This window comes from Ascaphus truei, chromosome 3 (assembly GCF_040206685.1).
Source record: "Ascaphus truei isolate aAscTru1 chromosome 3, aAscTru1.hap1, whole genome shotgun sequence".
Taxonomy (NCBI): Eukaryota; Metazoa; Chordata; class Amphibia; order Anura; family Ascaphidae; genus Ascaphus; species Ascaphus truei.
In genome coordinates, this window is record NC_134485.1 from 72114512 (window position 1) to 72127011 (window position 12500).

The 12500-nt window shown below is 39.3% G+C and overlaps 1 protein-coding gene across 1 annotated transcript in view; it reads left to right on the forward strand.

The window, feature by feature from the left end:
- LOC142490648 (DNA polymerase alpha catalytic subunit-like) overlaps window positions 1-12500 on the forward strand; it is a 203279-nt gene that overhangs the window by 107594 nt on the left and 83185 nt on the right. The window contains exon 4 of the mRNA XM_075593066.1: window positions 10878-10994. Coding sequence (XP_075449181.1) covers window positions 10878-10994 — 117 coding nt within the window. The remainder of the gene's footprint in view (window positions 1-10877; window positions 10995-12500) is intronic.

Below are 12500 nucleotides of genomic sequence, written 5' to 3' on the forward strand. Positions count from 1 at the left end.
TACCCCCTATCTGTCCTTTCAGTTGCCGTCTATTGATTACTGCTAGTCGTCAAAGGAGAACTCACATTGCACTATTATAGCCAAATGGTGGCATTGCGCACCCCTGCAATGTCTGTTTGCGCTAGCCATGGCAGCCAAACTTTTTGAAAATTTGAGCCCGTGTCATTGACCAAACTTGTCAGTTTCTCCATCTGGCATACAAACCAAATTCTGTTCAGAATCCTCTCTATAGACGGGGTTGCGTTTTGTTTCCACAATGCCGCTGTCTCGCACCTCATTGCCATTGCAAAATGGATGGCACGGCATTTTGATGGCGACAAGCGCCCCGTCGCGCTCATCATGGATGCGACCCAAGACTGTTTGAGGGAGGAGTCTGAAGTACAGAAAAAACAACTTAAGTCCCTTGTTACACTATTTATAGGTGGAGCACTTTTACTATCCAAAAGCAATTCCAAAAAAGATGGTTACATTCTTATTGAAAAGGCTTCTTCAGGAAATCTTTTAGCAAATGATTTTCGTTTGGACCTTTATAACCCCCTTTCATGGATCTGTATTTTTTTTTTTTTTTGGTCTGCTTTACATGCAACTATTCAGGACATCCCTCTTTCATTTTCATATTGTGTGCTACATCTCAAAGTTGCTATCACCATATTATTTTTTTTATCATATGAATGGGGTGTGGGCAACAACAAAAACATCCAATAGTCTAGTACAGGGGTGCCTTGCCTACGCTCCCCTCCTTACCTGCTCTTTGGCTCCACGCGTCATGACGTCACAGTGTCATGACGTCATGTGACTCGTTGCCATTTGACCCTACGGCGTAATGTAACGCTGCGTTGGCATGGCGACGCGTCAGGAGAGAGCAGGTAAGTGAAGTTGCAGAGGCCTCGCGCCTCCCCCGGCATTTAATTTACATGCCCCCAAATTTGCGCACTTCTGGTCTAGTATGTTTAGGTAAAACCAGCATTACTCTTAACTTCATTTATTCAAGAACGTTTGGTTTAGTCCTGGTTTTTAACATCTTCTTGTTATGTAAATACATTTATGTACAGTAGCTCTGAAATTCAGATTTGTTGATAGATTAAAAGAAAACTGGGCCTGCATGGAGGACTCTGGTGTTGGCCAAGTATGCAGTCGACCTGTGATCCCTGTTGTCCCTATTGTACCTTCTGTGAGTGTGTGTGTTTTGTCTTATGTTTTGTGGTGTCTTATTTCTATTTTTCAATGTATGCACTTCCTACAATATACGCTTGTAGATTAAAAGAAAACGTCAGCACAAACTCCTCCATTTGCACCTTCAACAACACTTCGAGTTGTATTTGGTATAGATGTGCACTAGAGGTAATAATGAACGTTAATGACCATGATGGTCATGCTGCATTATGTTTATTAAAATTTATTGGCACACTACTCGTACCTTTAGAAGATTTCAACATCTAGTTTGCTTCTTGCACAGGGGAATATAAAGTGATTTGCCCAAGGCCACAAGTGAGCACAACCCTTTATTTTTGGTCCACAGGATAGTAACAATTATATAGTTATGTAGAGGAGAAGGAAAATAGTGAAGGCATACAAAAGGCAGATGGTAGTACTATATAAGGTTAACCAAGCATAATGAAACATCAAGTATTTTTGTGTAATGTGACCAAGTGATTGGCCAGCATTTTGGTTCGATTGGGACCTGCATCAGGATTATTCACAGCTAATTGGAATAGTCTCAATTTATATACCAATGTGGTGAAAAAGAGAAGCGCAAAAAAACAAAAACAACAATGTAAAGCTTCTCGGTGCAGCATTTAAATAAACAGTATCTAGTGTACCGTATGTGGTGAATAAAATAAATAAATAATGCGCAATAGAGTGCTTTGCACTAAAACCAGGAAGGACCCAGTGAAAGTGATGTGCTGGTGATTAGGTGAACAAATCACTCACATAAACATCTGCAGGAGGATGGTCTGATCACGTGAATCTCTCTTAAAAGACACATGGGAGAGTACATACTGTAGCATAATACAGTTTAATGGATTCAAATTGGGGAAAGGCACACTCACATTCTCCCAAAAGGTAAATCACAATGAGTGCTTTAAAGGGCACACTCTCGCCGCTCTGAGACTTCCGAACAGCTCTGGTACAGGAAAGGTGATGGTGTGGGTCCCCGCTATCTGCCTAGATCCTCCGATCACCGTTGTAAAGTTGTGGCCGTCGGCACTTCCGCATCTGCGCGCGCAGCATGTGCGGTGGCTCACGAGGGTCAGGGCTTTTCCTTGCCAGCTACGGAGTCAGCTACAGAGTCTTCAGAGGGACAAAAACCCTACGCGTTTTGCCTACTATCCAGTTCGGCTTCCTCAAGGGTTGTGGATAAACTACTATGCCCTAAGCTAGTACTTATAGGCATACTGATCTCGAATGGTCCAATCGGAGCAAATGTCAAGGGTGTTGTCCTACTAGCTACTAATTGATTCTCATAAGATCATGCAATAGCTGTATATACACATTGAGAAACTAAAATTTTAAATTTAAACATACTAGAAGCAACAATTTTAATACAAATAATCATAAAATCCTAACATATAAAATAAATTCTATAACATAATTAATCCTATAGTAGTAAACTACCTAAATCATGATAAAATCATAAGTACCACTAAAAGGTAAAAAGAGACATGTGTTAAAAACACATTGATGAATAACATTATAAAATGACAAAATATAAAGGGAACCAATGGGTATAAATATATTACTTTGGAGGAAGGCTAAAAAAAAAAAAAAAAATAAGAAACAAGATAAATTCAAAAAGAATTGGGTCCCGTGAGGAAGGAAGCCGAACTGGATAGTAGGCGACATGCGTAGGGTTTTTGTCCCTCCTGAAGACTCCGTAGCTGGCAAGGAAAAGTCCTGTCCCTCGTGAGCCACCGCATCTGCTGCGCGCGCAGATGCGGAAGTGCCGACGGCTGCAACTTCACAACGCTGATCGGAGGATCTAGGCAGCTGGCGGGGACCCACACCGTCACCTTTCCTGTACCAGAGCTGTTCGGAAGTCTCAGAGCGGCGACAGTGTGCCCTTTAAAGCACTCATTGCGATTTACCTTTTGGGAGAATGTGAGTGTGCCTTTCCCCAATTTGAATCCATTTGTTTGTGCATTAAACTGTATTATGCTATGTACTCTCCATGTGTCTTTTAAGAGAGAGATTCACGTTATCAGACCATCCTCCTGCAGATGTTTATGTGAGTGATTTGTTCACCTAATCACCAGCACATCACTTTCACTGGGTCCTTCCTGGTTATAGTGCAAAGCACTCTATTGCGCATTATTTATTTATTTTATTCAATTTATATACCCTCTAGAGTTTTATTAAGAGGAAGTACAATTTAATGGTTAGCTGATAGGACATGGTCTCTTCGGTCACGGTCTATGTACCAGCTGTACCTATCTAGCAGGTATTGTACTATTTGTCATGTACCTGTTGGTGTACCTTTTTTCTGCCTGTGTGTGAAAGCCACGGAGTGCTGCACTGTCTGTCTTTCTTTAGTTAATCGGTAATTAGTCCGAATCAGCTTGAAGATCATTGACTTTACCAAAACGTAACTCTTACTTGGACTCTGAAGGAAGAAAGCAAGAGAAGTTTGAAGAAGCCTAATATTAAGGTTGAGGATTATAGAACGCTTCATAAATTAAATGACCGAAGGTATGGAGTCTTCTCAAGCAAAGTGGTGGTTATATTTTTTTGTCATATTGAGGTTGTCCTGTGACAGCATACTGTATATATTTTTGGTACTACAGCCTTTCAGATAGAACTATTTTCTTTCCTCTTCTAACCTATGTTATTAATGTTTATGTAGTCTTTACGACACTATTTTGATATATCTGTGTATTGCATAACATTTAGACTAGATTATATCATTGTCTAATGATTAAACAGTGAATCATTTGTAATTGGTGGCGACTTTGTCTAATGGAGAAGGCAGGCTACGCTCCCACAACAGCCAGGAAGTAATTATAACACACTAGAATCTGAGAGGCTGAAGTGCATTTGTATTCATTACCTGTGCTTGTGGTGGCTTATTCGTTTGGAACGGTGCAACTCCTGGCCCGGATGCCCATTTAACCTGGACTCATAACTTAAGTAATAAAGATGCAAGACCATTTGAATGGTGGTAAAGGCTATTGCATTATTTATTATTGAACATAACATCAATAATCATCCCTTGCCTTGCAGCCATAAGCAATAATAACAAAAAAACAATTACCTTTAACCAAACAACCAACTATGCCTCCTAGTCAAGAACATAACACTGTTCATTTCTACAGAACCGAATAACCACCCAATAACATGTAAACATGCTATGACAACCATTTTTTTTTTTTTTAAATATACAGTAGATTAGCTTGGCAAACAAAACCACAAACTAAACCTGCCTATGAGGGTGTAATGGAGCCAGCCTTTAAAAAAAATTAATATATTATTAAAATCTGTTTGCGTGCCGACCAGTCAGGCCGGCAGCCAATTTGTGTCCGCTAACCCACAACTAGTTGCCTAACTAGTTGCCAAAAGGTGCCACCAGTCAGTTGGCCATTGGCCAGCTACTGATAGTCTGTTTAACTTTCTGGGGCAGTGCCTGTGCAGCCATGCTCTCCCTTGGTTAATTAACAAATAACCATTCTAATACTGTCCTATTTTTCCCCTCTTTATGTAACTATTTGTATTACTCCAGTCATTGGTTCCTTTTGTTCTGGAGAAGCCAGAAGGATTGTTCATGCATTTCAATGCATTTCAGGCTCTTATGATTTTTTGGGGCATATGACCTCACAAATAGAAGATGACGGTCTTATTTTGAATAGCCTACTTCCAACATTGTCTCCTTGCTGCATTGTTGCATAGGACAGGAGTTTGTTACTCATGTAAGGACTTGGCAATATGTGACTCTAAAAAAGATGGGGAAACAGCTGTCTTTGTTATGCTCTTCTCTGGTATTTAATTGATTGGTCAAATTAATAAATTTGTTCACTTATCTATATTTGAAAGCAAATGTACGTATAAGTGAATTTCGTATTTCTACTCGCTGTTGAATTAAGTTTCATACTTTAGAATCCTATGTCTTTATTAGTGCCAAGATTTAGGGGACACAAGGAAGGGCTGTAGTTATGTTGACTTCGACTTCATTCTTCATCAAATTTGCCTTAAGTATCTTGCAGTAGAAGACGTTTGTGAAATCTTGGAAGAATTTGCAAAATATATTGATCCGATAGGTGTCATAATGTGCCACACCTGTTGCTTAGCATGTTTCACATTCGTGCATTGGAGGGTGTAAAAAAATTGATTTTTCTGGCGTTGGATGATAAAACCATCTAATGACTTCAGCTCCGGAAAGTTTACATCCGGAGCGCTACATCGTGATTTTATTGGTTTTAGCTTAAAAAAAAAAAAAAAAAAAAGACTGAGCACGCATAACTTGCGAGCGAAGACAAATATCAATTGTTAGCATTTTATGAGCATCACCAGAGACCAACTTTTAAAGCTGTTGGGAAATAAAGGCACTTGGATAAGGTTTTATCCACGTGCGTGGCACTAACTGGATTGAGAAATGTATCTAGGCCTAATAGGGGATAGGCTATTTTTGTTCCAACAGAAACCAGGAGCTTAATTAACAAAATAAAACCAGATACAAGGACCTATGTGCTTTTTTAATTGTTTTTTTCCCTCCCCACCTAAACTAAACAAAAAAAACGAGCTCAGTTCACACACTTATCATATTGTTTAATTTCCATGCACAATATGGCTTGTTATTGTCATTTTGTGAAGCGAGATTACTGGATAGGAAGAGCAAACAAACCTAAATAAGGACTGAATAGAAAGGTGACGAACAAGAAAGGGCCTCTTTAATGTTAATTATAGCCGGGAGGAAGTAGATACAAATTACATTACGTCTTCCATATGAATGTCGGGAACATTTTCGGCCTATTTGCCAGAGATAGAGTTTGCTGTTTGCTTTAACCGCAGGTGATTTGACAATGCTCTTCATATCTGGTCAGTACAATGTTATTAATTTACCCTCTGCAGTGCTGTCAGCACTGTGTAGCTCATGTATCTGCATTATTTGCATGTGTGTGGGTACTCGTGGGCACATAATTGACAGGATTGTGTTGTCTGGTTTTCTACAACTACTTCAATAGCACTTGGACTGATGCCCCTAAGACTACCAATTGTGTGTTTTTTTTATTTTTTATTTATAAAGCTGTCCTACCTATTGCACTCTCACATAAAAGGTGTAGACCAGGCCTGTCCATCTCCAGTCCCCGAGGGCCGCAAACAGGCCAGGTTTTCAGGATATCCCTACTTCAGCACAGCTGGCTCAATTAGTGGCTCAGTATGACAATTAGGAGGGCTGCTTAATAATTAAACACTCATAATATACAGCATCTGTGTACAAAAAAAATCTGTACAAATAGTTGAGGCATTTAATCACACAGACCACATTCCTATTACATCAGCTGTAGAAAGGCTTTTATTTTTGCAATGGTCACAGCCCATACAATTACTGTAGATGGCTGTATCTCTAGACCAGGGGTGGTCAACTCCAGTTCTCAAAGGCCACCAACAGGTCAGGTTTTACAGATATCCCTGCTTCAGCACAGGTTGTTCAGTCAAAGACCGAGCCACTGATTCAGCCACCTGTGCTGAGTCAGGGATAACTTTAACCTTACCTGTTGGTGGTCCTAGAGGACTGGAATTGGCCACACCTACTCTAGAGTGTTAAAGCATAAAAATGGAAGAAGAAAGTAGACCAAATCTGTTTGTCTTCTCTTTCATGGAATAAAATAATCATGTTTTTTGTTTGAATACAAAACTTTTTAACCCATTTCCTTCTTATTGGCCGTGTAGCGGAGCATACAGTATGAGGGCACAAAACATTGAAGCTGCCTTGAGATTAATTTGTGCCTTCTATAATAATTGGGCTCCAAATAAAATGTGTGGGTTTAGGCAAATTACGACCGCTGATTATTTGGAAATCCTTTATTGTTCTTTTAAAAAACAACACACTTGACAATTTTATGGCCTCAAAGGGACACAATCGCATCCTGTATGTTCAAAGAAAGGTAAGGTACGTGGGCTAATGACAACTGGAGTGACAACTTCACTTTAACTGTAGGTTAACCTTCATTGTATCAATGTTTAGTTTCATATTAACATTCACTGATGTAAATAAGAAGTTACTGCCAGTGTTATTAAAAAAAATTGTGTAAATCTACACATACTACAGATTTTGTGGGGGCCACTATAAGAATAAACAATTATAACATTTTCAAAAGAATATGTTGCAGATTAACTGAGCACATTTATTAGACCATGAATGATTAGGCTATCCATTTATAAATGGAGTGTATTTTAAAATATTGGTTATTTCCAACTTGAAAATACGTGATGCAGAAGTGGGGGTGAGGGTTTGTAAGTAGGTACTATGTAAATTTGTGGTGTAATGCTCCTCAATCCTTTCAATTTTTCTATGACATTTCCAAGATATGATCGGAAGCCCTTGGACCCTTATGATGTCCTGAGAACATCATGAAGGTTATGTTCATTTTCTTGGGTAAATTGTGTTCCGAACATGAGCTGAACCAAAGTGGACGAATGTTTACATCATGGACAGCTACAACCTCGTCAACGTTACTAAATCGACCACATGGTCACGACACTGGAAGGGATGTTGGGACTGGTGCTACGACAGTGAAGGGGTTAATAGGTCAAAACGAATGCTCTTCATTGAGATAATTTGCACGTGTTTATTTTTTTCACGACCCAATGACTGTTCTTCGTCTCGGTGACCAGTGTAGCTCCTCGAACTTTACCAAGAAGAGGCTGCAAATAGTTGAAATAGTATTTTTTGTAGTACAGTACCTGCACATTTTGTGTTATCGGAATCTGTAGACAATATGAAGCTTCTCCTGAAAAAAATACTTTTCCTTTATGGCGCCGTGTTGTATATATTGTGAAACAGCATCTCTGTGCTGTAGAAGAGTTCATCTCCATTCAAAAGCTTTGGAGTAAAATCTTAACAAGCACACAGAAGCAGCTTCACAGCATATTGGGCCTTGGTGCGGTTGGAACCACCAGAATCCTCCTCATTTGTTGAACTTCCTGTTAGAAGCTAAGCATGGGCTAGTCACGATCTCTGCCTTGAAAGAAAATGTATTTGCTATGATTTTGCCTAAAATGGTTTTGTCTTGGTAATTGGAAATATGTGAATTTGATTTTTTTTTAAAATTATACATTTATGTAATCTGGAGCTTTTTTTTTGTTACACATTTAAGAATGTCCTATACAATCTATTTAGCAACCACAAAAATTAAAATCTTTAAAGACTATATATATATATATATATATATATATATATATATATATATATATATATATATATATATATATATATATAAATAATAAATATAATAATAAATATATATATAACTATATATAAATACCACTTGTGAGCACATTAACATATCTTAGACAGGTCTGCAACCCTGCCTTTCAACCATTATCTTGCATACAGTGCTCTCACTGCAGCAAGGGATTCTGGGAGATGACATGCAAATGAGCACACAATGCACACCTTTTGCCTGGAATATCCATTCACATGGAGCCCATTTAAGCTGATGTATCACTGTTCACACAGCTTTTAAACACAGCATGGGACAAGCAAAGCAAGTTTAAACCACTCACAGACATGTTTCAACCTTGATGGGTATCAGGGTGAGGTTGTTATAAACTTGCTTTGAAATATTTCTAGGCTGGGTAGGAATGGATATTCCAGGCAAAAGGTGACACATTGTGTGCTCATTTGCATGTCATCTCCCAGAATCCCTTGCTGCAGTGGGAGCACTGTATGCGAGGTGATAATGGTTGAAAGGCTGGGTTGGAGACTTGTCTAAGACATGTGAATGTGCTCACAAGTGATATTCTTTATTGGCTATATGCTAACGGTGGAGGTTTTCTGTCGCCTTTTTCACCCACCATAACTTAAAGTGTGTGTGTGTGTGTGTGTGTGTGTGTGTGTGTGTGTGTGTGTGTGTGTGTGTGTGTGTGTGTGTGTGTGTGTGTGTGTGTGTGTGTGTGTGTGTGTGTGTGTGTGTGTGTGTGTGTGTGTGTGTGTGTGTGTGTGTGTGTGTGTATGTATATATATATATATATATATATATATATATATGTATGTATATATATATACGTGTGTGTATATATATATATATATATATATATATATATATATATATATATATATATATAAGTGTGTGTGTGTATATATAATACACATATCGGGGGTCCCTCGCAGCCTCCCTGGTCAAGCAATCCCTCCAGCCAATTAGGCGAGGGATGCCCATGACCAGGGGCAGGCCAAGGGCAGCCGGGAGCCGAATCTTCCATTCTGCTCCCGGTCTGCGACGAAATTCCCACCCACCTATTCCCAGAATCCCTTGCTGCAGTGGAAGTGCTGTGTGCTGGGCGATAATGGTGAAAGACAGGGTTGCAGACCTGTCTAAGACATGCAAATAAATATACAAGAATATTTACAGTTGCTATATGCTATACTGTGGAGGGTTTTGGTCACTTTTTTTACCCACCATAACCTTAATAAATGTGGTGATTACCTACTCTTTAATCTCAAATGAGCAAATGTCAGAAACCAACCTCACACTGATGATACCCATCAAGGTTGAAACATGTCTGTGAGTGGGTTAACTGACTTTGCATCTCCCAAGTCCTTGCTTAAAAGCTGTGTTTAAAGCAGCATGCATTGGCTAAGGGTTGTTCATGTAATGTGAGCTTGAGATAAAAGGTGGCACTGTGTGCTCATTTGCATGTCATTTCCCAGAATCCCTTGCTGCAGTGGAAGTGCTGTGTGCTGGGCGATAATGGTGAAAGACAGGGTTGCAGACCTGTCTAAGACATGCAAATGAATATACAGGAATATTTACAGTTGCTAGCTATAGCATATCTAGATAGATATATCTATATATATATATATATGCAAATATAACTGTATGCTCATCTGCATGTCTTAGGCAGGTCTGCAACCCTGTCTTTCACCATTATCACACAGCACTTCCACTGGGTATATATATACCCTTTATTGGTCTGTATGTATCGGTCTTTTCTCTCACTGCCGTGTGCGCGTGCATGCGGTCGGTCAAATAAGATAATGAATGACCGTGTTGAGCCTGTGTGCATTTTGGGCATAATATATGTACCTTTTTGCTTTATCTGAAGGTTGTGCCGGTATGATAGATCATTTGTGATCGTATTTGACCATGTATATATGGACTCGGCACTGACGAGACTTAAGAAGATAAATAAAATGCCCTATTAAAGACAAATAAGATGGACTGTAGATGTTAGTTTTTTTTTTTTATTATTATTTTTTTTATTGTTTTAAAACTTTTTTTTCTAAGAAGGTTTTAGGCTTGTATCTCATTAGTGCCTTCCTGTCTCCGCAAGTCCTCTTCCCTCCCACGTCCTCTCGTTTCCCCTCCCTGACACAGAATCGTGGCAGGAGGGAAGAGCATGATTCCTCAATTGAGAATACACCACCAGAATGCTTGTTCTCATTGCATTTCCTCCCGATACTTAGCAGTAAGTTCAAACACGGTTGTGCCTTGTATTCGCCTGAAGGGTAGAGCGAGAGTTTGGCAGCCAGGGGTTCGAACTTCAAACCCCCAAACCAGCCCATCTTGATTCCTGTTAGTGTGTCAAATAAATGTCGGTTAACGTTTGGAAATCAAACCCCAGTATGCTGCTTTGTGTTGCGTCTTTTGCATAGAATAGGAGGTTGGCTATTTTCACCTTTTTGATCTCTTGTTTTTTTGTTTTGTTTTTTTCCTCTGCAGGGCTGGCTTGTATGCGAAGAACAGACCTGCCAGAGCAGGACACGTCGTCTTCCACTTAGCTTCTCTCGTAATGGTCCTATCTGCCAGGCCTGCATGAAAGCCACTCTTAGATCAGAGGTAAGTGTAAGCTGCTATATTCTCTCCTTAAATCCTTCTAAATTCTCACCCAACGCGTAGTTCCTGCTTAGGACCAAACTGCAAAAAGGAAGTGGCATGTTTAATGAGTGACGGCCATATTTACTAGGAAGTACTACACCATAAGACATCTTCCATGGTGGGCCATAAAAGACCATATTTAGTATGCAGAATGGGTTGTATAAGCTTATTCCTTAATGATTTTGTATTTCTGTGTTAAAACAAAAAAAGCACAGCAATTCTGTGTCCAGCTCTTGCTTTACAGCCCACTGATTTGCATTTTGTTGGGTTATCTGCTCCCATTTTCAGTGGCATGTCATGTTACCATAAATTAGTTGTTTTCGTTCTAGGGGTTTACAATAGGTTGCTAGTTGTTCCCTGAAAATAATTTGGAATTGGCGGATGTTGAACCATGAGGTTTAAAAAACATCTCGAGTGGCTTCAAAAAGCATACTGTACTAATATTTAAAAAATAATAATAATAATTAATACTTTGCAGGTAATGTCAGCCATTTGCTACCTTCCACTATAAAAAAAAAACTAGGATGGGCTGCTGCTCAAGCAGTCGTGTATTTCATGTTCGGCAAGCAGAGCTTTCTTAAATTCAAATAATATATACTCTATTACAGTGGAAATTAATAACCTAATCCCTATCCAGCAATGGTTTTCTTCTATGTTGAGCCTCAAGGAAATTCCTTGGTAAACAAGAGTCTATGTCAACTTTTGAAATGAAGCCGAGCTCATACGAGGAAAAGCTTTCTCTTAGGGCCCTTGAGTCTGTATTATATGGTGTTATGATTTCTTTGTGATGGCGTCTGTCTGAGTGTTAGAGGCCTGAGCGTTACTTGGCCTCGGCTAAGCTTATTATGCTTTTCAAATAACATTTCCAAAGCTGGTTGTAAGCCCAGTGGCTTACCACTTGTGAATGATTACAGATTTTTCTTGTTTTTGGTACCCCTCTGACCTCCCCCTCCCACCACCTTTATTTCACATGGCGAAAAGCATCCACGGCACAACCAAGTTCCAGTGCGCTGCACACCCCCTCAACATTTTGGTGTTAAATCAAGTTTGAGATACTGTTTAACCATTTCGCTGCCAGACAGGCCTACCATGTATTACAAAGCAAAAGGGATAATACTCTGCCCTGTTCCCTTTATCTTTTTTGTGCGTTATAGCACACATTCATTTTGCCTGTGCATTCAGTATACAGCAAGGCAGTCCCTGCCAGCATCTTAATATTTCATTTGTCGTTTTGTGATAGTTTGTTCTCCTATGGTTCATGTAATACACCCACAGTATGTATATTTTTATATTTTCCGTCTATACATTTGTATAACATTTTTATTTATGTTTTTGCCTTTTCTGCTTCCGTCCATAGTATGATGAATCATTTCTATGCTGTTGGGAACTACAAGAAATAGCACCATATAATAAACCCACGTTTTATCAAGTTCTTTTTAAGCTGTGTTTGCTTAGGCAGTCTTGGTT